The following is a 27,733-nucleotide window of genomic DNA, read 5'->3' as shown; positions in this document are numbered from 1 at the left end:
AAAATATTTCTTTCCATAAATTCGCTTAATGACATCTTTAAGCGGAGGAGGGTGGTCATATTCAAGGACCAGTCGGTCATTCAAGACACGAGCGTCCAAACACAAACGTAGATTACCATCGGGTTTCCTTACAATGGTAAGTGGATTAATATAGGGCGTAACGCATTTTGAGATAATTCCGTCAGCCTCCATCTGACGAATCAGTGTCCTGGTTTCATCCATGTACTTCTCGGGCACTGGATATGGTTTGCGTTTATAAGGCGAAGCATCCTTGACGTTGAAGTGGTGCTTAAAATTTTTAATTTATCCGGGCTTCTCATCAAAGACGTCCGGATAAGCTTGATAGATTTCTTCCTCCGCCGCTGCTATGTCAGGGTTGTAATATGGGGCTTCAGTTACACTGGAGATGTAGGTGAGAAAATCGGGCCCTTTGTCATTTAAAATTTCATCAATGGGTCCCCCTTCATCGGGATCTCCTTCTTCTTCTGACACGGGTCCCTCTTCTTCCTCGGGATCACCCTCTTCTTTCAGTACCTGGTCGACTGGGGCGGCATCGCAATCACACAATCGACTTGTATACAGGGTAAATCGATCCCTTGAAGCCTAAAATCTTCACCATCCACCAGCTGCAACTCTACAGATCCAATCCTACATAGATGAATGGTGTTGGCAGAGTAGTCAATATTAGCCTTATATTTAGACAAAAAGTCTGAACCCAAAATAAGGTTGAATTTCATAGGCGAAACTATCAGAAAGGCATGTTCACACACTTCCTCATTAATGGTGAACTCAAGGAATACTTGCTGCTTGCATTTGATGTTCAGGTCAGGAATAATGCCCTTGATCTTCACTTGTGCAACTGGCAAAATCAGAAGATCACATTTATCCTTAATGTTATCAGTTTGTCAGAAATTAGGGACACTTGCGCTCCCGAGTCCACTAATGATGATACTTGGAATCCCCCAATGGTAATATTAATTATGGGTAGACTTCGTTGGACATGTTGACGAATAGGTACCTCGTCCTCAAACACTAAGTCATCATCGAGGTGCCAATAATTTATTATGTCTACGTGAAATGACCCGACCTCCTCATTTTCAGGCAATCTTATTTTGGAAAAATTTAAGTTTTTTTGTAACAGCACCTGTGGATTTTGGATTTTGACCAAAGGTGTTGTTTCTCCTATGATATTCTTGATATTCAAGAGAAGTCGCTCCAGGTTGATGACCCTCTTGTTTCAGCTGATGAAGGTAGTCCTGTGTTTCCTTCCATCGTTTGTGCAAGTCCGAATTATTTGAGTCTCTACTCTCTTGTTTTTTTCTTGTTTTAACCAAGTAGGTTTGGTTTGGTATGGCATCTGACCACGGTATGGGCGTTTCCTAAACCCTCTATACCGCGTAGGTGATGATTGAGTATCCCTTTCTTCCTTTCTATCCGTTCGTTCTGGACTTTGTAGTGGTTGTTCAGAAGCATTAACCTGAACTGGATGGGCGGCTATGTCCTTACACTTGCTTGGTTTCAAAGTTCCCTGCGCATGAGCAGAATCAAGACGTCGCAATACGGCATGTAATTGATCCAAGTTCTGAATATTCGCTGCTACTAAGATTTCTTGAACGTGAGAAGGGTATTGTAATGTAATAACCTGAATAAGTTCCTTCTCAGGCAGAGGAGGATCTAAATACTGCATTTTCTTCAACTGAGATAATAAAAAATCTGCGTATCGAGAGGTGTTAATGGAGGTGTTATACCTTCTCGAATATAGTTGATGTTTGATAAGGTGTTGAGTTTCTGCGTTCCAAAAACATTCAATTAAAGCTTTCTCAAAGTCAGAGTATGTCTTGAAATTAGATTTGAATACGGAATACCAAGAAAGTGCTTTGCCTTCGAGTAATCGGGCAACTGTTCTTAGCTTTCTATCCTCGCTAATCTTATGTTCTTGAAAATATTCTGCTACATTAATCAGAAATTCTTTAGCAGTATAATATTCTTTACCGGAGAATTTAGGAGGTTTTCCTCTTGGATTTTAACGATAGTCGTGTGGTATGACGTTCCTTCGACTCCTTCTATCGAACTAGAAATAGGTCTGGAAGTATCTCGAAATTCAAGATTAACGACCTTAGTGGCTAGTTGTTCGAGATTATTTCTGACATCTCCCAACTGGAGTTGGACTATTCCTTCGACTTGTTTGGCATCGTTCTTCAATTCAGTTTTAAGTTCACCAACATCTTTGCAAATACGACTAATTTGTGTGGTCGTATTATCGGCTTGCTGCGTGAATCGTTTGTCAAACTCGCCCTGCTTAGCTTTTAATAAAGCAACGTCGTTTCCTACTCTGGAAATGTAATTCTTAACCGTGTCCTGAAGAGTATCTTGGACAGAAACAATTTTAGCCTGCATTTGCGAAAGCTGACCATGTGACTCTTGAAATTCGGCCTTGAATTCCTCAATATCCTGTGCAAGCTGTTGAACGGAAGGAACAACCTTCTGTAAATCTTCCTTAACAACTTCTAAGACTTGACCTTTAATAGTTTTTCTCATCTCCTAGATGTTACGAGTAAGCTGAGAATTAATTTCCGTAAATCGGTCATCAATTTTCTTATTGGACTCAGAGAATCTTTCTTCTATCCTAATAGTTGCTTGGTCGAAACGGGATTCTAATTTCGTGTTCATTTCAGTAAATTGGGATTGAACCACGTCATGTAAACGCTTATCTAAGCTGGCATCAGCTTCCGCTAACCGCCTATCTAGGTTGGCATTTGATTCAACTGAATTATTTAACATTATGATAATTATTTGGGGATATTAGGTCGTGTAATGATAAATAAATACCAGCTGACGCGTTTCAATCCTGCGACCAGGATCGTCTTCAGAGCAACAACGAAGCAAAATGGCTACGGTCTCTCCATAGTAACCAGACTCAAGATAGAGAGACCCTGTTAGAAATATAGTTCATTCCAGGGCCTCCAGAGTCACGGAGAAAGATGTTGACGAGTTAACTATGGAGGGTAGCCATGATCTACTCAGTATATAGCCGTCACCTTTGTTAAAATTATTCGGGCGTTTAGCAATTTCAATCGCCTCACGAATGATTCTGGGAATAAAATGTTTCTCTTTACAAATGACAGAAGTTGCATCAAAAATTATTTGATGGTCATTATGTATGGCATGTTCTGCCACAGCAGACTTCTCTGGCTGGCAAAGACGTAAGTGCCTGCGATGTTCTTTAACCCTTGTTGCTACTTTCCTACATGTTTGGCCGACATAAACCGATCCACAGGAGCAAGGAATCATATATATTCCAGCGCAGTTTAAACCAATAGGATCTTTGACAGATCGCAAACAATTGCCTATGGTGATATTAGGCTTAAAAATGGTCTTGATATTGTGCTTTCTGAGAATATTGCCAATCCTATCCGTGACAGATTGCACGTACGGCAAGAAGGCCAGACTCAAAGGACGAGAATCACGTGACAATCTGTCTTTTGGCTTAAGATGTAGCATTTGATTCAACATTTGCTTGGGCTAAGTTATTTAAACGTTGGTCTACATTGGCATGATTAGCATTAGTTCGAACATTAGCCTCAGCTATGCTAGAAAGATTAGTATAAGTTTCTGTAATACGTCTCTCTAAGCTAGCACATGTCGCAGTAAGCCTAGTCTCTAAATTGGCGTTAGCCTCATTGATATTACGCTCTATGTTAGCACATGTTGCAGTAAGCCTAGTCTCTAAATTGGCGTTAACCTCATTCATATTAAGCCTAAGGGCTTCAATTGCTGCTAGTATATTTTCGATATTTAGAGCAATTTAAATATTTCAAAATGTGACACATAGAAAATTTCAAATGGAAATTGCAATATCAGTGGCTTTAAAAGTTCGAAAGCACTCAGTTCATCATATATCAACACATAGAAATCAACCATATGACAAAGAACACATAAAACACAAATTATTTGCCACGTCCAGGGCATAAGTTTCACTTAGTAAAAAAGAAGAACACCACGTCCAGGGTGTTGTGATTGTCTATTAATTTATAGCACTGTTAACCTAGCTATCGAGCCCCAACGTGTAGGGTGCCACGTATATTACCCTCCTCTCTGTACCGGTAAAAGAGCCCGACTATCGGATTTTAAAGTAAGTAAGAATATAGTTCTCAGGGCTAAAACTGGGTGACTAGTAGTTAGGGCTCGGTACAGGACGTAGGGTCCTATCTACAAGAAAACTTTGACTCTGACTGAACATGAGTTTATTCATATAAGACATGAAATTGCACATCACCTCCAGGTAGATATAAGCTGTCTTCCACATAGTCCTATAATATGGCTCGGATTCTCCAGTTCACCAAGCCGAGCAGGTTGGAACACGTTCCAGAAGATTCCAGGGACTCCGTGCAGAAACGGCTGGACTGTCTGGGTTGGTAGAAGGTAGAGATGCCTCGAACTTTCGAGGCCCAGGTTGAACCCCGATGATCCTGGCGATGTTGCAGATAATCATTTGCTACCTCAGTCCAATGTGACTGAGAGGGTTGATGTCTCCAAGGTCACTCGCAGTACTGATAAATCTGAGTTCATAAAAACCTTGGGCGATTAACCTATTAGCGAAGTCACTGGTTATTATTCGTCAAGACTTTCAAAATTTAACACTCATAAAATGATACGTCTCTGTAATCGAGGATTATGAATACTTTCAAAGTTCACCACTAGCAAAGTCTGAATAAATATTGGCAAAAAATAACACAAGTCCCTTCTCATGAAACTATGACCAAATTTAAAGTTCCCACTGGCGAATGTACAAGTCTTTGAGTGAACATGTACGAAAAACACAAGTCCATCCACATGAATAAATTTACAGTCTATCACTGGCAAGGTATCCAAGTCTTTGAATAAACACAGGTGAAATACTAAATTTATGTTTTAAAGACGTTGAATGAAGTTAGAGTTCATCACCGGCAAAGTTTATAAGTCTTTGATCCAGTACCAGCAAAATCACAAATTTATGCTTACGGGAACTTAAAGCACATTCAGAGATCATCACTAGCAAAGTTTATAAATCGCTGTTTATTAGAGGAATGAGTTTCTTAACACTCGCAAATATTGCAGGTTCAATTTATGAAGAATTCGTTCTTTAACACACGTAAATAATACAAGTCCATTTCATGAATAATTCGAAAAATTCCAATCTCGAACACCCGTAAATATTGTAAGTTCAATTATGAAGACTTAGAAAATGTTCTTTAACACTCGAAATATTGCAAGTCCACTTGAGAATACTTGGAAGAATTCGTTCTCCCACACTCGAAGAAAATACAAGTTCACTTTATGAATACTTAGAAAATTACAGAGTTCCTCGTCGGGACTGTCACTACACGACGATAGTAGCAGCGAGATTGTCCACGCCGACTACTCAGCTGTAACTGAGTGAACAGGCTACAGTGGGCTCTCCTTTTATTCGATCCGGGGCGTCTACGTTACAAAACGGCTTGACTGAATATCTCCTGAATCCCACGATGGATTTACTTGAAACTTGAGCATTGCGACATTCAGGTGATCTCAAACAAGATGACATATCGCTCTAGTCGCTAGCATAATTATTACGGGAGTTACAAAATTTTCCCCGCCGAACATTCGGGAAGATGCGACGTGGAATCTAGAATATATGAGTCCAGGCTGGGAACACGTGCTGTGACGGGCGGGCGGTCTAGCTAGCCCCTGTGGCTACGTCACTGCTCACAGCTGTCCTTCACTCGCTTGCTTGCCCCGCTGACGATAAACAAACCAGGCGTGCTCAGAACATTACGCGTGATAATTAAATGCCATTTATACCCAAAAAATACTCATGTACAGGTCGTAACCGGTACACTACTCAGTACTCATGTCTGTTACAAAACTGAGGAAACCTCAGATTTATCTCTTGGACATCTTAACAGACAATCAAACATACACCTTTATCGAATAGACCTAAACAAATTGCTGTTAAAATTTAAACTTCATCCATTCAGATTAAAATAAATGCCTTCCTCACCACCACCACTAAGAAACAAATGATGAATCTCTGAGTTCTGAGATAAAGATTTGAACCCCAAAACCTAAAACAAAAACTACACCCGTATTCACTTAGCGAACTGGTAATGATATAATCTTTTTACAGAGAATATGTTCATCATGGGATTCGATTATTGAGTAGTATCACTATTCTAAATAAACTTATGTTTTAATGGTCCACCCTTTCAATCCTGTATTATGCAATGTGTATAGACTATGTAGTATTGCAAAGGTGGACCATTAAAACATACGTTTAATTATTACTGTGATCACAATTCAATACTTATCAAAACCATGAAGTTTATATCCTATGATATTGAGTATTATGGCAAAGCAAATATGAGCTGCCACGTATCAACTACAATAAAAACCAACAGAGAGCACCAAGAGAAAAAAATATACTACTTGTGGGAAAAGGAGAATGAAGAGAAGCAGGCTAGAAGCCTGGAAGACAGAGATTCTCCAAGCCCAAATCATAACACGTAGCTTGCTATTGCTCCAGAGGAATAAATTGCACTTGCATTGACTGGATGAACAAACAAACCACTCTCAATCAGGCGGTACATCACATCTCAACATCGAGTGATATTCTAGTACAGTTTGATTTACGAGCTGCGAACCGCTTGTTGGTATTTATCCCATTATATATCAGGAGCTAAGCAGAGGTAGCAAAAAACCCGCACTGCTCACACAAAGTACAACGCAGCGGCACAACATCAAACAATGGTCTCCTTGTCCCATTCTGCATAGTGAAGATGAGAAATCTGAACCCGGATATCAACAACTTGCTCCAAATGTGCAATATAATCATCAAGCTTCTGCCCAACGCCACATGAAATTTTCCCTTAGAAATTCAGTAAAGCAATGATGACCACCCCATCAAAACTTCTAGAATTTTTTACACAGTCCTAGTCAACAAAACAGGACTGGCACATTTTTGACACATGCGGCACAACTAACCGCCTTTGCATCCAGCCTCCACCTGGTCAGCGGTGCAACATGGGGTTGACAGCAGCCACACGCAGGACGTTAGATCTTATTACAGCTGGAGACTTTAATTTGACATTAATTACTGGTGAGCAAAGTATTCTTGTAAATTTTGGACCTGCACATTGATCCTTAGCTGTGTTTATGTCATTTTATCAGTTGCACTTGGTCAGTAATATTCCTAATGCAAATGGAAATACACTTGATCTTATTATTACGAATGTTAACACATTAACAGTATATAGAAGTGAGTGCCCCTTAGATGAGGAGGATTGTTATCATCCTGCAATTGTAGTCACACTACTATTAAACAGAGAGCGTAACCATGTTTCACAACAATCTAAGTAGTTATTTGCCTTTATAGGGGCTAATTTCTTTTAGATGTATGAAATGTTTGAGCAAATGGATTGGTCTAGGATTGTAGAATTTACGAACACTGGCCAGGCTATTAAGTATTTTTATGCTCAGGTACACTCCGTATTTTGTGAAACGGTACCAATCAAGAATATTCACAAAAAGAAAAATATATGGTGATGTCAAGATACATTGCTAGGTTAGGGCTGAGGATCAGAAATTCGGGGCTCGTATTTGATGTAGAGCGGGTTGGAGTAAGGGAAGGGTAAGTCTATCATGTAATAGTTGTATCATGATTTACTAGTATTTACTAGTATCTTGATTTACTAGTTGTCTATACATATGTAATAGTTGATCGTAAATAGCTTGTTGTTGTTGTTGTGTATATGAAGTAATTTTAAAATCTGTGATTGTGATGTAAGTACTGTATTTACGATCAGTATTTTCTACAAATTTCTGAGGTGGGGAGTAGCCAGGAGGTACATAAATTGTTGCTAAAGCTATTATTTGATTTCCATTAGTGATTTCTATTTTTAAATTTTCAGACAGATATTCATTTAAAGAATGATAATATTGTTCTGAAGGGATGGATTTATGAATACTAATTGCTACCCTCCGTGACATCTACTGGGGCAGCAGTCACTTGACCTTTTAAGAACACACGTTAATGTCATGAATATTCATTTACTACAACAGCTGAATAGGATCAACAAGAAATGATGCACAGTGCATTCACGTCCCAGAGATAGTTCTGTCAAAGTGAGTCTGGAAGATCAATCGTGCCGCTAGCTGGATCTGGAACAGAATATCAGGACGTGGGAATGGGACATTATTCCGGAGCTAAATAGTGATGATTTCAGAATGGTCTTAGTGGAAGGAGGGGAAGATTGGAAGGGGAGGGTGGGGCAGGGATGTAAATTGGAGTGATAGGTAACACTTTTTCCGGCTGAGTGGGAGAAGTTTGACATTTACCCTTACATTTAACTGAGAATGTTGGATGATTTTCACTGCAAGTGTTGCATTTGAGTGATCCCTTTCTGCTGCAAGCACTTGAGGTTTGTTGACCACTACAAATAGCACATACATTGTGAAGAGAGCAATATTAGGTTGATCATAGAACTGGCAGTGATCGCAGTGTCTGCGCTGTGGTCAAGAAGACCAAGAGGCTTCCACAAGATGCCGCTTCACATAGATCAGCAAACCATCCCTCAGACGCTGGTTCATTGTTACCATAATCCGGGACAGGATACTCATCAGCAAGGTGTGTCCGTTAGAATTCCTGATCAGAATGGCTCGGAATATGTGATGTCCTTTTCCTGCAGACGGCCAGGGATAACGTCCTGCTCAAAAGGTTAAAATCAACAAGTGAGTGAATCCGTGGTCGCTCAGCTATGATACTGACCTGCGTTACATCCATATAAGCAATTCAAATGTGTTAGGCCTTACACCACATCCTTAGTCCCATAAAAATGTATACTCACTATCTTGTACAGCACTACACAATCAACTCCGATTCCCTCAGGTTGCCTTCCATTAAGCCCCTATCAGTATTAAACGTTACACGATCTCGCCAGTTCCATTAGCAAAATGTGTAGCCACCACCTTGTTCCAAGTCCACCACGGAGTCCCGAAGGTCACCTTCCAATCTTTCCCCTCTATGAGTGAAGCATACTTGTTAAGTCTTACACCATGTCCCTAGTCTCATTAGTACAATGTGTAGCTAAAATTGTGTTCCAAGGTCCGCTCCAAGAGAGCTAACGCTTCTGCACATTGCACAAAAGATAACTGGAGGTATGTTGTCAAGGTCGGAAGTAGTATTTTGAAGGCTGTTAATTACCTCGATCTCTGTGAATTAAAGGATGAAGAGGGAGAGTGGTAATGGCTTAGCTGTGTTTGGGTACATATTCGTACTTTTCCCTCACCCATTATTGGCCCCTTTAAATTTCTCACAGAACGTTGAGGCAATGGCCTCGGGGAATGCAACTATTAACGTTAAGGTAGCATGCACTTCGTGCTGATTTGCCGTATTAAGGTATTAACACATGTCACTGCAGTTGTTACTTATCATGTTTATGTAGTTCTTGTGTGCTTCATGGATGAGTTTCTTGGTGGCATTCCTCACACATTTACATTTGTTCCTCACAAGATCGCTTGTATCCTGTTTCCATTTCCTGTAAACCATATTCCTTTTGCATATCATTTTGACGAATATTTTGTGATCTATGAAGAGTTTTTATTGGTAACAATGGGTAGATGGCTTCTTAGAAGTTATGATAGCAGTTCCCAACCAGCATTTTTGTAGTAATAGACTCTTCTATTACATTTACTTACTGGTGGAGTCTTGTATTGTTTGGTAACTGTAACTGCTAGGTGTTCGGAGGAACGGGGGATTACTGCAGTCTCCAGTACTGAGGATGGAGTGTTAGTATGGAGAAGTGTTTTCATTATACAGGTTGGTTCATTAATTAATTACTTAAGGAACATGTAGAATTCTACAACGAAAGTTGCTGTTAATGGACTAATGGGAAGAGGCAGGAGGTGATGGCGATCATGTTGCCAGAACATTTCCAAGATAAAATCACCAGCCTTCTAGATACTTTTGAATCAATATTGTATATTTTGTACATGGCTTAGAGACAGTAGTAAATCCTCATTCATGTCACCGGTGGAGTTTGGAGCCCGGTAGATGGAACCCAAAAGGAACTTGCTTCCAGTGAACATGAATTCCACCAAAACAAACTCTGCCTTTGTTTCGAGCAGCTCAAAGCACACACGGTTGAATTCGGGTTTCATGGCAATAAGTGATCTTACCCCTGAGGTTTTCTAAATACTGTGTATGACTGAGGTACCATTTCTATGTCATAGATTGACAAATTCAGCCAGGATTCACTAACACACACAATTGGTGGATCTATAGCAGCAAGAGTGGCCAGAACTGCCTGTTTACACTTCACATATTTCAGGATGTGAGTACTAAATCAAAACACAGTAACTGTCATGTCATGTAAAGCTTAATGTTATGTTAAAAAATGATTCTTAGATTGAGGATAACTACATTTCCAACATGACCATGCTTGCACCGCTGAGTTAATTTTCTACAGTAGAAATGTATTAATCATTCCACATGTTCTCTGGACTGCTGAGTAAAAAAATGTACATGTCACAAATAGCTAATTCACATTATGTTTAGAATTACACATGTTACACAGGCATTTGAATGAGACTTCTGAGTTTGGTCCTGGGTTAAATTCCACATTTCCACTAAAAGCAACTGAACACATCACAAGGTGGGGAAATGATACGGGCGGTTTGGCAACTTTGCACCCTCCTGCAATCCTCCAAACCCCCAGACGTCGGATACCCATTCCTACGGTGGACTCACATTAATCTCACATTTACATACTACTAATAAGCACTTATTAATTTCTAAATCTGTATACAATTCTCTGTTTGTCAAGCAGTACTTTGATACTACTTTTGTAGATGTTATTACAATTTATACCATTGAACTCGTATCACTACGCAGCTACTTGCCACTGCTTTGAACTATTTTTCTGGTCATTTTGTTGTGATGAGCTGCAAATTTCAATATTCAATAATAGCATTCTTGCAAAACTAAACATTTGACTCCTTTGCTTTCATGCAACTCAGCCAGACACGAGACAGTGTTGCCAATATTCCTATCCCACTGGCCTGAACACTGAGGATGCACAGGCCAACCTCTTGCTCCGAATCAACCCCACTTTTGTTTTCTTTTACTCACGTTTTAACTGTACAAGGATGCATTCCTCAAACAGGTTGCTTACCTGTTACTCATGACCATATTTCAGTTTTATTGATTTGATAGTCCTTAGAATATTGTGATGAGTGAGTGAGTGTTGTATCATACATCGCCTGTGATTGTGCAGAAATCAGCTACTACAAAGATTGTGAAAGGGCAACAGGAGGCTATGTTAAATGTTGGAGAGCAAAAAAGACTTGACATTTAGACACTTAAATATCTCCAAACTGCATGGAGCAGTTTATAATGAGGTGATAGAGGTGAAGAAGAATAAACACAATACAGATGATGGAATATAACACACCAGCCACTGTGCATCATTGTTGGATTTTCAGCTACTGGATTTAAAGATCAAATTTTCAAAGGTCAGAATAAATTCTGAGTATGGAAAGCAAATTGAGTATATCAGAACGTGGTTTTCAAAAGGCAAATAATCAGGCCTTGAAATATAAGAAAGATTCTAGGCAGGTTTTTGATGTTATTCTTCCACCTGGAACAACTTTAAAAATATGTACCTAATAACATCAAGATAAAAATCTATTATACCATAATACGAGTCATCATACTTAATGGCTTTCAAAATTTAACAAGCCACTGAAGGTGACCGTAAATATACCGATATCACAGAAAGAAGGTGTATGCGAAGTCTCTCTAATGAAGGAAATAGGGGTTTTGAAAGAATCATATAGATGTACAGAGGTATGAAAGGAGACAGAATCAAGTGCCTAATACATAGCAGGTTGATTCTCTGGACTGGTCATGTTGCAAGAATGGCCAACAGCAAAGCCACGGTCAACCAGACACCCCAAGAACACCTATTACAATAAGGAGATAAGAACTGGGATGGTAATTTTAATAATAATTGTACTGGCTCAGATACTGAGTGGTGCCAACTAGGCGGCCTGCTGATCACTAGATACTACAGGCTGATTTGTTTTAATTTTGTGGAATTTTCTCATGAGCCATGATCAAGCCAACAAGTTCAGAACACGAGTGAAGTACAGGATACAGAATTGAGGAATGATGTCGATGGATCTGTGCTCATCTTGAACCCAAGAGTCTTCAGAGGGAGTTACTCAACATATAAATAGCAATATCCATATTGTCGAGGTTTAGGGGTATAAAATCTAATTAAGCTGATCTGTACTTACTCCTCTTCTCCTTTTTCTTCTTTGAAACAGGCGACCAACTGACCTACTGTGTGTTCATCTACAGTTATTTCATTCTTAATATCCCTGGAAGGCTGTAAGGAACAAAAGTGCAAAACAAAGTAAGAAATGTAAAGTAAACAGAAAACTAGAGTAAAAGTTTATACATAGACATGGCATAGCTGATAAAATAAACTGTATAGTTGCACAATACAAATATCATTTTATTCTCCCAATGTAAAAAAGAAACAAGCAAACAAGGGTCAAGTCAAAATTATACGAAGAACAGGAACAAGAAAAGGAACTCATAATAGAACAAAGGGGACAGCACTGAAAGAGGGAACAAAAGAAGAAAAACTTGAAGGAGAGAATAATCTGTGCAATTTTTTTCTTCCCTTCCTACAACTTCCTGTCAACTTGTTCATCCTATTATGTGTTCTTAAATGACTGGTCACTTGTTTGTTTCTTTGTGTTCCCACAGATGACTCTGATTGTCAGATAGACATACATTGGATCTTCACCTGAGAAATGTCAATATATTTCCCACCATCTTCAAGTTCGTATAACAAATAATCAGTTGTTGGACTTTTCATTGACTCTAGACAATCTGAAAGCTTTATTAATATAGACTTACAACATTTACATTCAGATTTTAAAGGATTATGCTGGCCGTGTTTTATACGGATAACAAGTACACCGCATTCCCAGAATCCCCAGAATTGACTCTGAAAAGTCAGAGATTATTATCAGACTCTGACAGCTAGTTGCTGGTTCAGTCAGGCTGTATGAGAACAAAGAAGTTGTCAATTGATAGAGGGGTAGAGTCCTTAGTCTAAAAAGTCAAGAATAATGGCCAAGAAAATTTGTTTTGCTCACCACACACCGACTTATAAATTCCAGGTCATCAGGCTGAGCAGAGGTCGCTTGACAGGGTAATATTCATCAGAGGTGTAGAGCCACAGGTTTTGATTTGGTATTAAAAGGACTTTGTTCAGAGAATTTAAAACCAACTATTATATTTCATAGACATGACCAGAAAGGCCAAACATTTTTCCTAAATTATCATTCAAGTGAAGTAGTCTACACTTGACTTGCAATGTTAGATTAGTGTTATCTCTCGGGTTTTTTGAAAGAGAGAAACCTTACAGTTCGCTTCCTCACAAGTGAACCTTCCACGGTTCAAACAAAGGTGAAAGGTTTCAATTTAGTTAAATGTCATTGATTATTTCATCAATAGAGCAATATTCAAATTAATTCATCAATCTAAACCTTGCTAATGTCATATATTTTGAAACCAACGATGAGCAAAAGAGAGGAAACTCCCAATGTTCTGTGTAGCAAATGCTGCAAAAAAAATCAAGGATCCAAAGCACATGGGTAACACTTCTCTGGAAAATCTCAAGGCTCAATTCTTCTCAGATGAGTCTCTTCAGGCTCAGCTGCATCTATGGATAGGCTATGAAGCACATGTAGAAATATATTGACTTTAATGTAAAATTTTATACCGGAAAGGCAACTCCATTTGTTCACAACAACAAAGTTTTAAACAACAATCTATATTAACTTCATGAGAAGAAACATGCTTGAAACAGGCGATTCCCCATATGTATTCATACAATACTTGCAATGGACGGGTCATATGCAGATTAAGTGGGCCACAGGTGGATGAAAACAGAAATGATGTTTAATTAGCTCTAGAAAATAAAGGCGAACTGAAGTATGGGAGATGAGATGGTTGGAACATTAAGTGACAAAACTGCTGATGAGAAGCCATGCAATGGAATCTAATAATGTCACTGACAGCAAACGTTACTTGTATACCATCCTTACCTCAGAGCATACCTTCTCACGTCACACGCATGCAAACTGGCGTAGTGAACACAGCCTCGGGTTAGCTGGCAAGCTAAGTCAGTGTTGTCGCGATGTTCTTGAATCGTACAGCAAGAGTGTGTCCTCAAGGTCTTCAAAAAGCTTGCTGCGAAACTGCATAGCCTTACAGAACAGTGGCACTGTGGGTAAAAGGTTTTAACGAGGGACGCCAATAAGTGGCAGACGTGTGTCAGCCAGGTCATCTTAATGTCAAACAATGAGAAGTGCATGTTCATGCCGTGTTAATGGACACTGGATGATGCCATATGATATGTGAGCTGGCCCGAGACACCAGGTTAGCGAATACGACTGGGCTTCATATTAGAAGGAACACCTGAGCATGAGAAAAATTTCATCAAAATAGATTCAGCGGAAATGCAGAAATGATTACGATACGATGCTGCTCGTAACCATCTGGAGTACTGTAAGTACAAAGAAGAGGCCTTCTTATGCAATATCATTACGCTGGATGAGACATGGGCTGAACTGTATGAGTCACAGCCGAAATGCTGATCGAAGAAATGGCATCATTACGGGAAACCACAAAGATTGAGAGTTCGTGAGAACCTCAGCCATGTGAAAGTTATCGTTATACTCATGTATGACTGTGATGATTTTATCCTAAAGCACTATGTTCCTCGACAGCATACCGTCAATGCGCATTACCCATCATTTTCCACGGAAACGAAAGGCTGCAAACAGTGCAAATGTGGCTGATTTGTTTGGTCAATGGGGCTGGGAATTGCTGCACCATATACCAACGTCCACAGATTTAAGCCATTGTGACTTTGATTAGATTCACAAGGTGAAGGAACCATTATGGGGCCTTTGCTCCAGAACTGTTTCAGAGATTGGTCAGGCATTAAACTGCTCCATTCGAACTACCAACATAACAGGTGCTGCAATATATATCCTATGATGTCCACATCACTGGTAACAAGATGTACACAATGCTGGTGACTACTCTGAAGGACAGTAGATCATGTAACATTCATATCTCTTGTATGAGTTGCCACTGAATGTTTCCTACTATTAAAATTCCAACCCAATAAGTTTATATTTACAACTTGCTTCATGGTGCTCCAGCACAGATAGGTCTTGTGGCAATGATGGGCTAGGAGTGGGAAGGAAGCACACTTGGCTCCGACTTACGGAACCGTTCCTTACGCCATCAATTTGGACCGAACACCGACATTCGGAACTGTTCCGTACCAACCTAGTTTTAGTTACTAGCAAGTGATACGTATTGCGTCGCATGTAGATTACTCCTTGAAGTCCAGTGAAACCTCCACACTAGTGTCCAAACCACTAAACGAGGTCATACCGCCTGATAGGAATGTCAGACGGATTGCTGAATAAATGGAGGCTGAATTCCACACCATATGTCGCACATGTCCAAAAAAATGTTTCAGAAAGGTTCAGATAGCTAAGGTATACCTTTGACACCTAACAAAACTTAGCAATGTCTTCCTGAACAAAATATGCTGCTAATAGGATAGGTTACCCCAAATGGCCACACAAGCTTCGCAGCGACATGGCATTCTATCTATCAGAAGGTCCAAGAGCTCTTGTGGTAGTCGATTCCATTCCTCAGAAAGGGAAATGCGAAAGTCTTGGAGGGTCCTTGGTGCAGGCTGACGGGATGCAATTCGCCTCCCCAATGCATCCCAGGCATGTTCTAGAGTCTCCAGATCAGCAGACTTCACTGGCCAGTCCATGCGATGAATGTCTTCCTCAGCCAGAAATTCATCGACCAGAGCAGCGCGGTGTGGTGGTGCATTATCGCACATTAAGTGGAAGTCTGGACCAGCCGCACCTCTGAAGAGTCGAACATGTGGTCTCAGTACCTTATCCTTGTCTCTCCGAGTGTTAACAGTGTTCCTCGGACCACCCATGATGATGTGCAGGTCCGTACGGCCAATCAACATGATGCCACCACCACATACAGGTCCTGTTCCTGTGGTTGTATCGGCTACCAGATTCCCTCCAGAATAATGTGTGATGGGAATCGTTCTGCAAAACTGAAACGGGATTCATCTGTGCAGAGCACATGCCTCCAATCATTCATGGTCCACTTTCAATGTTGACGGCTCCACAGTAAACGGGCCCGTCTCTGTGCTGGAGTGAGCGGGACTCACACCGCTGGACGTCGGGCAAATAGCCCTGCTGTTCTGAGCCTCCGGTACACAGTTTACCGGGAAAAGGTAACTCCTGTGACAGCTGAAAGCTTCAGCGACAATTGTCTTGCAGATGCATTCCGACTTCATCAGGAGATTAAGGCCAGATATCGGTCTTGCTCTGGGGTAGTTACCCTTGGTCGACCTGGTACTGGCATATGACTAACATCTCCTGTGCTTCGAAATCGTCTCCAAAGCATGGAAATGAAACTTTATGGCATTATTCAAGGATACGGCGACTTCGCTCTGTGTCTGGCCTGCTTCCAGGCGGTCGAGTATTCTACCCTGCAAAACGGGGTCCAAATGGCGTTGTTGTGCCATTATGTTGATTCGATCACCACGAGGCTACACTCCGCACACTATAACAGGGCAAACACGACTGAGGGAATATGGGGCGCAGGAACTGGCTGTGTTTACCTTGCGGTTAGGCCGCTAGTCAATGTTGGGAACACTCTTTTCCTATACAGAGCAGACAAGGTAAGGTTGGTAGGTGCATATAACAGAGATATGTTTTTAAGGTTCAACCTCTTCAATATAAATTACTACATGTATAAGATATTATTTACAGCATTTATCTAATAATGGTAACGGTTTCGATATTTAAATGTCATCATCAGCCATAAAGTACATTAATCACAAAATTGAGGAAGGACATGATAATTAAAATTGACGTTATTATACTTAAATACATACATGGTTTTCTTAACAATAAAGGATTAAAAGGTTTTGACATGTTACCGACGTATAACAGTATTTCGAAACGCTTATTTACACTGCGTGCTGAAAAAATAGTAAAAAGTGATAGAAATAACTTGATACACTGTTTCTGTTGATCTTGTTATGTGCTAATACTCAACACATCACGTCGTATTTCCGGTTGCATTTGAATCGTTGGTGATAATTTGTCCGTCCTTTAAGATAATAATTCTTATTCAAATGTTGTCAAAGTGAAAACGTAATTTTAGTTGATAACACCTTGTTCATGTAAGGAACTTGTAGAAATATGCTTTAGTTTATCTCATTACACTCGTCTCGAAAGGCTTGTTGTGTTCGTTAAAATTAAACAATCATGTATTAGTAAAATTATAACGTAAGAAACGATTAATTGTAATTGGTTGTCCTTTCGTATTCTCTTGTGATGTAGTACAGGTGAACTAAAATTGCACAGTTCAATCAGAAGGATTTGAATCAGCCTGAAACGCAATCAATACAAAGGAATTGTAAGTACTAAAATATAATGGGCCTGGACAAGCTAAAGTGTGTGTAATGTACGGTATATGTGGCTCACGTTGGACACCGTGTTGAGAAGCTACAGTTTGTGAGAAGGTACGGACTAAAAGTGACGGGTGGAGTGTAGTGAGGTAGGTTATATCAGGTGGGGAGAGGGGGATGGGGAGGAGAGTATAGGAGGGGTTTAAGGCGGGTCCTGTGAACAGTGTGGTACGGGTTTGTAACGTGATAGGGTAATGTGTATCGCGCTAAATATCGGCCGTCTATTGGGAAGGTTGAGACATATAAAGACTTTAATTAAGAATCAAAGATAATATTAGTTTTATCTGAGATTTCGTTCAGGTTCAAATGTGAGTTAAATAACTGGTTCAAGTGAATTATGCATTGCTCTGTGACGTCGAGAATAGGGCCTCTGTTTACATTCATAAGAGCCTCCACCCTCTTTTATGTTATGCTTGAAATCTTGAATGTGTTGTCCGACTGCCGAGATCTATTATGTTTTATGGCATTTACATGCTCCATGTATCTGATTTTGAAGCTCCTCCCGGTCTGTCTGATATACGAAGACTCACAGTTTTCACGTAGGAATATGTAGACACCTGATTTTTTTTAATGTCAGTTTTATTAATTGATCTGGTATTATATATGTTGTCCATATTTCTATTATCAGTTCGATATACGATTTTAGTGTTATGTTTCTTCAAAATATTTGTAATTCTGTAAATATATTCATTGAAAGTAAAGGCTGAATAATGATCAGGTTTAGTGTTCTGTATAGTTAAAGTTGAATTTAAGCGATGTCTGTGTTTATTAATAATGCGCTCTATAAATGCGTTATCATACCCGTTATATTCAGCTATGGAGCGAATTGTCTTTTATTCTTTACATCAGTTTTCTTTATTTAGCGGTAGGCTTAATGTCCGGTCTACCATACTGCTGTAGGTAGCACATTTGTGTGCTTTGGGATGGAAGGAACCTTTCTTGATGGTAGTAGCCATCTGTGTCGGTTTCCTGTAAATACTGTATTCTATAGAAGAAGGAAATCTGTTTAACATGAGATCTAGAAAATGTATTGACTCAGATTCCAGATTGAAATTTATCTGCGGATCAACATTGTTTAAAATGTTAAGGGTGGAGCCTGGATCAGTAATTCTTTCGCCAAGGATAACGAGAGTGTCGTCTACAAACCTGGCCCAAACTTTTATTTTCGCAAAGTCACTATTGTTATTAATTGCCGTATGCTCTAAATAGTCAATGTACATTTCTGCTAATATCCCTGAGGCCCATAGCCAAGCCATCCTGCTGATATATGCAATTATGAAAAGGGAAGAAATTATTTTTAACTACTAGTTTCAAAATTTCCATGAAAACTTGGATCTCGAATTTACTGAGGTTACTATATTTATTTAAATTATTTTGGATAATAGGAAAAAATTTCTTACTATTGACACTCAGATACATATTTTTATGTCGTAAGAATCCTACGAGTGGAAAGGCTGTATTTCAAAGCTATCTAGCTTTTTAATTAACTGAATGGTATTTTTCACAGACTTATGGGACAGAAAATTATAATTCCTTCGTAGCAATTTCTATGGTAAATTGTTAATTTGTACAATGGTCTCGGCCTATAATTGATGATGAGGCGTATAGGGACGCCGGTCTTATAGATCTTAGGTAAAGCTTTCGCACTGGCAGTTCGGGGTTCATAGTTATCAGTTTTGTCTTCTCTTGTTCTGTAAATAAAAATGATGTATTTTTAGGGTTGATTTTAGGAAACGTTGTATCTGATGATGATGATGCTTGTTGTTTAAAGGGGCCTAACATCTAAGGGCATCAGCCCATAATGGTACGAATGGACGACATCAGATGATAAGTAAAATATTAAAATGTATCCACTAACTAGAGTTTAAAATAAATGGTGATGAAAAATGATTATGAGATTAAAACAATCAATGGATCTAATGAATCTAAAGAATGGAAAGTAGAGGTGATAATGGAATAAGAGATTGTCTGGACATTCAGATATATACATACATGGAATTCAAGTCATGAGTTAAAATAACACATTAAAATACGCAACACAAACTAATACAGAGTCAACTGGATATGAGCACAGTCGACAAAAATACACTAAGACAAGGACAATATTACACACGGGAAAACAAACCACTATTCCTCATAAAACGGATGACGTGTTCTGCGGACTGCTCGTCATCCCGTGGATGAGGGAGATGGTAAGCGAGAGTTATAGACTACGGTGCAGACCGACCAGCTCCACGCACTCTGAAAGAATGTGTACCGCGGTAAGATGATCGCCGCATGTACACACCGGAGGGAGTTCTCCTTTCAATAGATAAGAGTGCGTCAGGATACCGTGGCCAATCCGAAGACGACATAATACATCTGCTTCCGTCCGAGAAGTCCGAAGGGAAGTCCTACATACCTTCGTTGTACCGTTTATCGCTCTCAGCTTATTTGGAAGAGGGAAACAGGTATCAATAGACTGTAGCGAGCTCAAGGAGTCAGTACACAGAAGAAAGTGTCGGCGCTCATCGGACTGTGCGTACCGTAGAGCTTCACAGATAGCATAGAGCTCTGCTGTGTACACACTACACGTTTTCGGGAAAGCAAAAAGAAAGAGATCAGTGTCGACAACGAACGCACAACCCACTTTAGTGTCTGTTCTCGAGCCATCCGTGTTAACGACTGAATCTGGATACCGACCAACAACGGACAGAAAGAGCCTCCGATAAATCGAAGGGTCCGTGTTTTCCTTCGGGAGAGTGTGCAGATCCAGGATTATTTCAGGACGTCGTACTACCCGCGGTTGTCTGACAAGGCAAGGAACCGAAGGTACGTGAAACAATCTGTGACTGCTATCCAAGTGTATTCCAACCGGCCGCGTTGCTCGAGGACAAGCAGCGTACAGCCGACAGTGTCCATTGTTGTATACGCAAGGATAGCTTGGGTCGCAAGTTGCAGCATACGACAGAAGGAGCTGCTGGCGCCTCACACCAGATTCAGTGAGTAGATTAACTATGCGGCTTGTTCCAAAGGCTCCCGTCGCCAAGCTAACCCGGCTGTGGTGGATGCTCTTAAGTCTCGCAAGAACGCTTGGTCTTGCTGAGGCATATGCTGCACTGCCGTAGTCTAACCTGGATAAAATATGTGCCCGATAGGAGCAGAGTGCGGTGAGCAACACAATAAGTGCTGCTAAGAAACTTCAAGATATTAAAACTCTTGGTGCATTGCATTTTATCTGCCGCATGTGTGGCGCCCACGATAATTTACTATCGAAAGGAGCCCAAGAAAATGGTCAGTGTCAACTACAGGAGTAGCGCATTCCTAAATAAAGTTCAGAAGGAGGGTGAAGAGTACGTTGGCAACAAAAGTGGACAACAGAGGTCTTAGAGGTAGAAAACCGAAAGCCATGCTCGAAGGTCCACTGCTCCACTCTTGCTTGCTGTAATTGTAGTTCTGCGACTGCCATATTACGCGAGCTATAGTGCAAAGCAAAATCGTCCACATATAGCGACGGTATTACTGCTGAACCAACAGCAGCAACAACACCGTTTAAGGCAATCCCGAACAGAGTGACAATAGGAACCGATCCGTGTGTGACTCCATTTTCCTGAACGTGGAATTGCGAATATGTCCTCCCTACTCGGACATGGAATAGACGGAGGGACAAAAAATTCGCAATAAATACCGGCAAACGACCTCGGAATCTCCATTGATGCAGGACTGAGAGGATACCATATCACCACGCGGTGCCATAGGCCCTTCCTAAGTCAAAGAAAACAGCTACCAAATGTTGTCTGCAGAGAAACGCATCCTTGATGGAGCTCTCCAGGCGTACGAAGTGGTCAGTGGTCGAGCGAGCGTATCGAAAACCACACTGGTACTCAGACAAGAGTCCTTTTCCTCCAGACACCACACAAGTCGGCGATTTACTATCATCTCAAATAGCTTACACAGGCAATTTGTAAGAAAAATCGGTTTGTAACTTCCTGCATACTGAGGATCTTTGTCAGGCTTGAGGACAGGAATGACTATGCCCTCTCGCCACTGAGACGGAAAATTACCCTCTATCCAGATTCGGTTGAATACACGAAAAAGATATAATAGACTATCTTCACTAAGGTGTTTCAACATCTGGTAATGGATACTGTCTGGTCCAGGAGACGTGTCCTTCCAAAGCGATAAGGTGCTGGGGAGTTCCCACTCCGTAAAGGGCAGGTTGTAGTCCTCTGGAGCTTGAGAGGTAAAACTAAGATGATGACGTTCTGCCTCCCACTTCAGAGCGAGGAGCCAGATACATCCGCGAAATGACTAGCTAGATGGTTAGCAATCGAGAGTGGTTCAGTGACGATACTGCCTGCAGTGGAAATTTCCGGTACAGAAGATGATCCTTGGATACCCGAAATACGTCGAAGTTTAGTCCACACTTGAGATGATGGAGTATGTGACATCATAGATAACACATATCTCTCCCACGAAGCTTTCTTTGGCGAATAAGAAGTCGCGCCTTAGCGCAGAGATTTTTAAATGTTACCAAACTGACCAGAGTAGGCGGCCTACGATAACGTTTATGAGCACGACAGCGTTCTTTGTTAGCTGCTGCAATTCCGGCGTTCCACCAAGGACCGAGTTTTCGGCGAGGAGTCGCTGGGAACGAAAGAAGCGGCAGCATAAGAATAACTTGGGTGATGTAAGTTATTTCTTCACCGACGATGTGCCTGGTATCGTCGTTAAAGACAGCTAGTGATGTGTACTTTGGCCAATCAGCATGTTTAAGAATCCAAAGAGGAGGAGCCTCGACGGATTTTTGTTTCAACAAAGTAAGGATGATGGGAAAGTGGTCACTGTTGCAGAGATCATCATGTGTATTCCACCGAAACTGCGGAACCAACGTTCGACTGCACAGACTTATGTCTATGCGAGAATATGTGCCGCAACGTACACTAAAGTGAGTTTGTTCCCCTGTGTTCAAAATACATAAATCCAGCTCTGTTACTAATGTTTTCAGTTCTCTTCCCCGAGGGCAAGACGTCTGAGAGCCCCACATGGGGTGATGGAAGTTAAGATCGCAACAAGAGGAAGGAAGGTGGAAGCTGATCTATAAGATCAGTGTCATCATTTATGTTAAGAGGCCGGCCTGGTGGAAAATAAACGTTACACATTGTTGCTATGACAGGCAGCGGTACCCGCATCGCAACTGCTTCCAGCCGGGTCCTTAGAAGAACCTCTTCGCTATAGGTATCAGAACGAACAAAATATCCACGCTACCAGACACACGCTGAGCATAATATCGACCTGTCCAGTATAATATGAAATTTCTCAGGACCCTGTGATGACCTGGTCTGAAGTTTGTCTCCTGAATACAGACTACACCCGCCACTTACTCACCAATGAGCTGACGCGACTCAACAAGATGCCTGTCATGACCGTTACAATTCCATTGTAACAGTGCCATAGTGTGGACTATAAAAGGAGTGTTAGGTTATGAGCGACAAGCTGCTCGTGAACCTGAACACTACCCAAACCTACATCTGTAGATATAGATGACAGCGCGATGTCCATCCCGTCATCGAGAGACGGCGGGGTTGACGCCCAGAACTTCGACGCTTTTCGAGGGCGGGAAGTTCCCCAACGAGGGGAGTGCGTAGGGTTTGGAGCAGGAGTACCTGCTGGCGCAGACGCGTACCCTCTAGATGGAGGGCATGATTTCCCTGGTTTGAGGAGCAACAGTCGCCTTGGGCGCAGCGATCACCACGGGTAACGTTGTCGTAAGAAACGAACCTGCGAGACTCTGAGTTATCATGCTGTAGTTGAGCGTACGGGCAAGCGTATTTGTGGAATTAAACTTATGGCGCAATTCCTGGTAGGAAAGACCATCCAGGGTCTTGATCTCCTGGATCTTCTTCTCACTCAGATATGTCGGACGGTTCCGATCCCGAGGAAAATGAAGACGAGAGCAGTTATTGCACTTGTACGGAGTTGTCCACTCCTCCGCGCCGTGAGCTACTCGTCCAAACGTACCACACACAGACTGATTCGAACAACGAGATACCATATGTCCGAAACTCTGGCACTGATAGCATCGCATAGGAGGCGGGATGTACGGCCTCACATCGCAACGATAAGTTGTTACCTTGACTTTCTCTGGTAACACTGACAAATTGAAGGAGACAATTAAGGCACCAGTGGCAACGTCTTCACCGTTGACCTTGCGCGTGTGTCACACCACGGTTCTTCATGTCTTCTTTCTACTCGTCGTCAGTGTTGAAAATAAGGTAACGGTGAAAGATGACTCCAGGATCCAGATTCAAGGATTTATGCTCCTCGAGTTCGACGGGCCTCTCTAAAGAACCACAGAAACAAAGAAATGTCATTTGGTCCTTGTTTCAATGATGGTGAAATCCTGACATTCACCTCCCCGCGGTAGAGAGGGGGCACCGACTGCATATAAAAATAATATTTTATATTCAGGCGGCTAACGAATGAAGGGACCGATTATCTCCCGGTATAAGGAGATCCCCTATACCAAGTGCCAACAGTCTCTTTGAGAGTGGATGAGCGGGTATAGGTAAGGGCACTCTACTGTCCTGGGGAAAAGAAATTGTTCCCAAAGGCGGAGGAACCAGTTTGGTCAACGGCATTAGGATGCAGAAGGCAACGGGAAACCACTGCATTAAAGATCCTGAGAGATATTCCGGTAAATCCACATGGCATGGCTGCAACGTCAAGATCGGAGCTGGCCGTGTGGATCCTCTACCTCCGTTTGGAGACGACGGCTTAAGAAGAAGAAGTTTGACGGGGAAGTGGTAGCACATAAGCAAGTGATCGGCTTGCAGGGCTGTACGAGTCTATAAAAGTAAACTACCGTTGCGCAATTTCTTGAGATCCTCAAGTTCGCCGTAGACGCCTTCCATGTGTCAACTAAAAAGGATCGATTTTACCAGCTTAAAATCATGCCCATCGGATCTGGTAGCAACCGGAAACCTAGGGAAGCTGGATCCCATTCCTTCACGCTGCACATGTTCCCAGGGAGATGAACCTCTCAGGGAAGTAAAAGTTAAAGACTTCGGTAGGGGACCAATTTGGAATGGGCGACTTCATTTCGAAGCCATGCCCGAGATCATCCTTCCCGAATGTCACCCACTCCGATCAGGGGTCTCTGTAGCCGAACCAAGCTTCCAAGGCAATAACCACCTGGTCATAGCCGGTACGCCCGGGGCCCGATGTTGGACGATGCCTAATACGGGATGACTGAGGCAATGAGAACTAGGACTCCCTTCCTCAAGTCACCCGCAATAGCATGTGCCCCATAGCGTGTACAGGGCACTAAATATAGAGAAAAATAAATAATTAATAATAATATGTTTTTCTGGCTTTCGGCTGTGTTGTCAGGCAGCTACTACTGCAAGCGTACATGACGCTCCCACCCGCAATTTCCCGGGTGGTCAAATGCGGGCTTTTGGGCGTAAACGCACACGTAAGAGGCCCATTTCCGAGCAGCACGCACATATTTTTTTGGAAACGAGCTACAATAAACCATCAAAAAATAAAAAATAATGGGGACCATGGCCACATGACCCTTTTAGTAGCCTTCTACGACAAGAAGGGGTTACCTGTGAATGTATTCAGCTCCTCTCATCCACAGGAGGTCCATTACATTGTACCAAACCGCAATCCATGTCCCCGACTAGGGCGCCCCTTACGACAGGCAGGGCATACCGCGGGTGTATTCTACATGTGCGTCCCCACCCTCAGGGGGTGATGTTGTATCTGTCGGGTCGGATCTTTTTACTCACCGTGAAAGAGCTCTTCTTGAAAATGTCTTCGGTTTTTCGGTGTCATCTGTTTTTTCCAGTATTACTGTCGTGTTTCCTTTATCTGCCCTAGTGATAATGAGGTTCTTATCTTTAATTTTCTTTTTGAGGTTTATTACCAGTTCCCGTTCTAAATAATGTTCTTGGTTTCTAATGTTACTAGTAGGTAATGTTCTTCTTTTCGATAAATGGATTTTGTTCAGTTTTCTCCCAATATCGAATCTTACCTCATCTTGTATGTCAGAGGGCATTTTATGAACAGCTACTTCCGACTCAGTAATCATTATGGTAATTGCATTGATTATATTCGTGTTCGGCCAATTGTGTTTCGGACGTTTTCCTAGTATCTTGTTTTCCTGCTCTGTTAGTACTATTTTTTTACAAATTTATAACAGAAGGGTGAAATTTCTCATTTCAGTTGTTTAAATGGTTATGATTCTTTGTTTCCTTTTTTGTGCCTTTTTTTTTTGTCACATTAGCCTCAAGTGTGTTGAGATTTGTGTCTAATACGAGCTGTTTTTGGGCCAATATTTTCAGCTCTCTTCTTGAAATTTCTCCTTTCCTCTCAAGAAGAGAGCAGAAAATATTTTAAGTTCAACATAGTTACTAACTTAATAGGTGTTTTTTATTTATTTATTTATTTACAAATCGAAAGTTATTCTATTTCAAGTGTTTTATTAAATGGCAATAAAAATGTAAAATTAGACAAAAACAAACACTTTATTCTTTTTAGACGTATATAAGGACTGAAGTTCCAATAGCAGAGCAGCATGTAGTGACTAATTTAAGAGATTTATTTTTTATTTATGATTTGAAAATTTATATTTTAAAGTCTGTAGTAAATGACATAGTAGGTAAGTAAAGTTGAAACACAAAGAAATATTTTAACAATTTCAAGATTTATATATAATTGTCCTGCTGATAAGTATATTTGTACCAATGTACAAAGTCCAAAGATTATTGATGTTTTGGCACTGCTGAAGAAGAAAGTAGTTAGCTCTCAAAATATGTATGGTAATTAAGTATAATAAAATAAGTAAAGTATTGACAAGGCAGGAAAATGTTCTAATGAAATTCGAATATAAGTCAATACTGAGAGAATTAATCAACATGGTGAGAATAATCAATGCTAATAACATTCTCACCATAAAATGGAAATACAGAAAGGATGTGCTTCTAATTTCATCTGTTGATAAGGACTTGGACTTTGATGCGAAAAATTCACGGAAAATGAGTCTGAGGAGAGGAAGTAGTGAAAAACCCAAGGGTATTGGAAGATACAACCAGAAAATGAATGCAGTATATCGTCAAGACCAAGTCCTGGCATGTTTCCCTGTAATACGATGGACTATCATGGGTTATAAAAAGATAATGTTGCATCTATTGCATATGGCTATCTTCAAGTCATACATTGTGTTCATGAAGGTTACTGGCAGGTGGCTGCATTATACAGAATTTCTCATAGCATTTGCCGAGCAATTGTTGCAGACTGTTGCTCTCCTGCCTACAACAACAAAAGGAAGAGCGCCCAGTCAACACAGCCACCTGCGGCTTCAGGCAAATGTATGGGGACATTTTTCAGTGCCTACTCCTCCAACAGAAAGGAAGAAACATCCTCCTAGGCCATGCAAAGTTTGCAATGGTCATCAAATAAGGTCCGAAGTGAAGTGCCTATGTGAAAAATGTGGTATTCCACTCCATCTGGAGAGCTGCTTCAAAAAATATCGCACAATGATTGACTACTGAAGACTGAGAAACAGTTAATGGACAGTTAGGCATAAACCTGTGAGGTATATAGCTTTGAAAAAGATGCCACTTTTTGACCAATCCTCAATATATAAAATTAAAACATAATTTTTGAAAATAATTAGTTTCCTGTCCCTGCAAGTTAGACTACTAGTCAGTTTCATATGGGAATAATTATAGTTACTGAATTAAACTGGTTTAAAAGTGGGGAACCGCAAAAAACCATCTTTGGAAGAACGGCTGAAGGAGAAGTGCAAGGATGTTCAATGCTTTATGGTCCTAGGAAAAGTAGAAACTGCATGCAGGAAAATCAAGGAAGCCTTTGGAGAAGGGAAAACTAGGTAAGAAAGAGTAGTGATGGGTGATAAAACAGTGCCGATGGATTGGATGTGGAGGAATATAGTCAACAGCTTGCTGATAATCCTATGAAACTGCAGTTAAATGATTGGGCTCATTTTGTATGTGCATCTTTCCCACTGTATCCAAGCAAATCCCCTCAACAAGAGCTCACATGAAAAAACTTATAGCAAAAAAGAAAAAGCAGAAATATGGCAGGAACATATCCAA

General features: G+C 40.9%; 1 protein-coding gene across 1 annotated transcript in view; it reads right to left on the bottom strand.

Annotated features, from left to right (window-relative positions):
• The window catches only part of LOC136882007 (oocyte zinc finger protein XlCOF6), a 53,877-nt gene that overhangs the window by 8,640 nt on the left and 17,504 nt on the right, over positions 1 to 27,733 (bottom strand). Inside the window, exon 2 of the mRNA XM_067154497.2 lies at positions 12,313 to 12,404. Coding sequence (XP_067010598.2) covers positions 12,313 to 12,404 — 92 coding nt within the window. The remainder of the gene's footprint in view (positions 1 to 12,312; positions 12,405 to 27,733) is intronic.

This window comes from Anabrus simplex, chromosome 10, assembly GCF_040414725.1.
Source record: "Anabrus simplex isolate iqAnaSimp1 chromosome 10, ASM4041472v1, whole genome shotgun sequence".
Lineage (NCBI taxonomy): Eukaryota > Metazoa > Arthropoda > Insecta > Orthoptera > Tettigoniidae > Anabrus > Anabrus simplex.
Note: the sequence above shows the minus strand (reverse complement) of the source record. Positions and strands in the feature narration are given on the sequence as shown.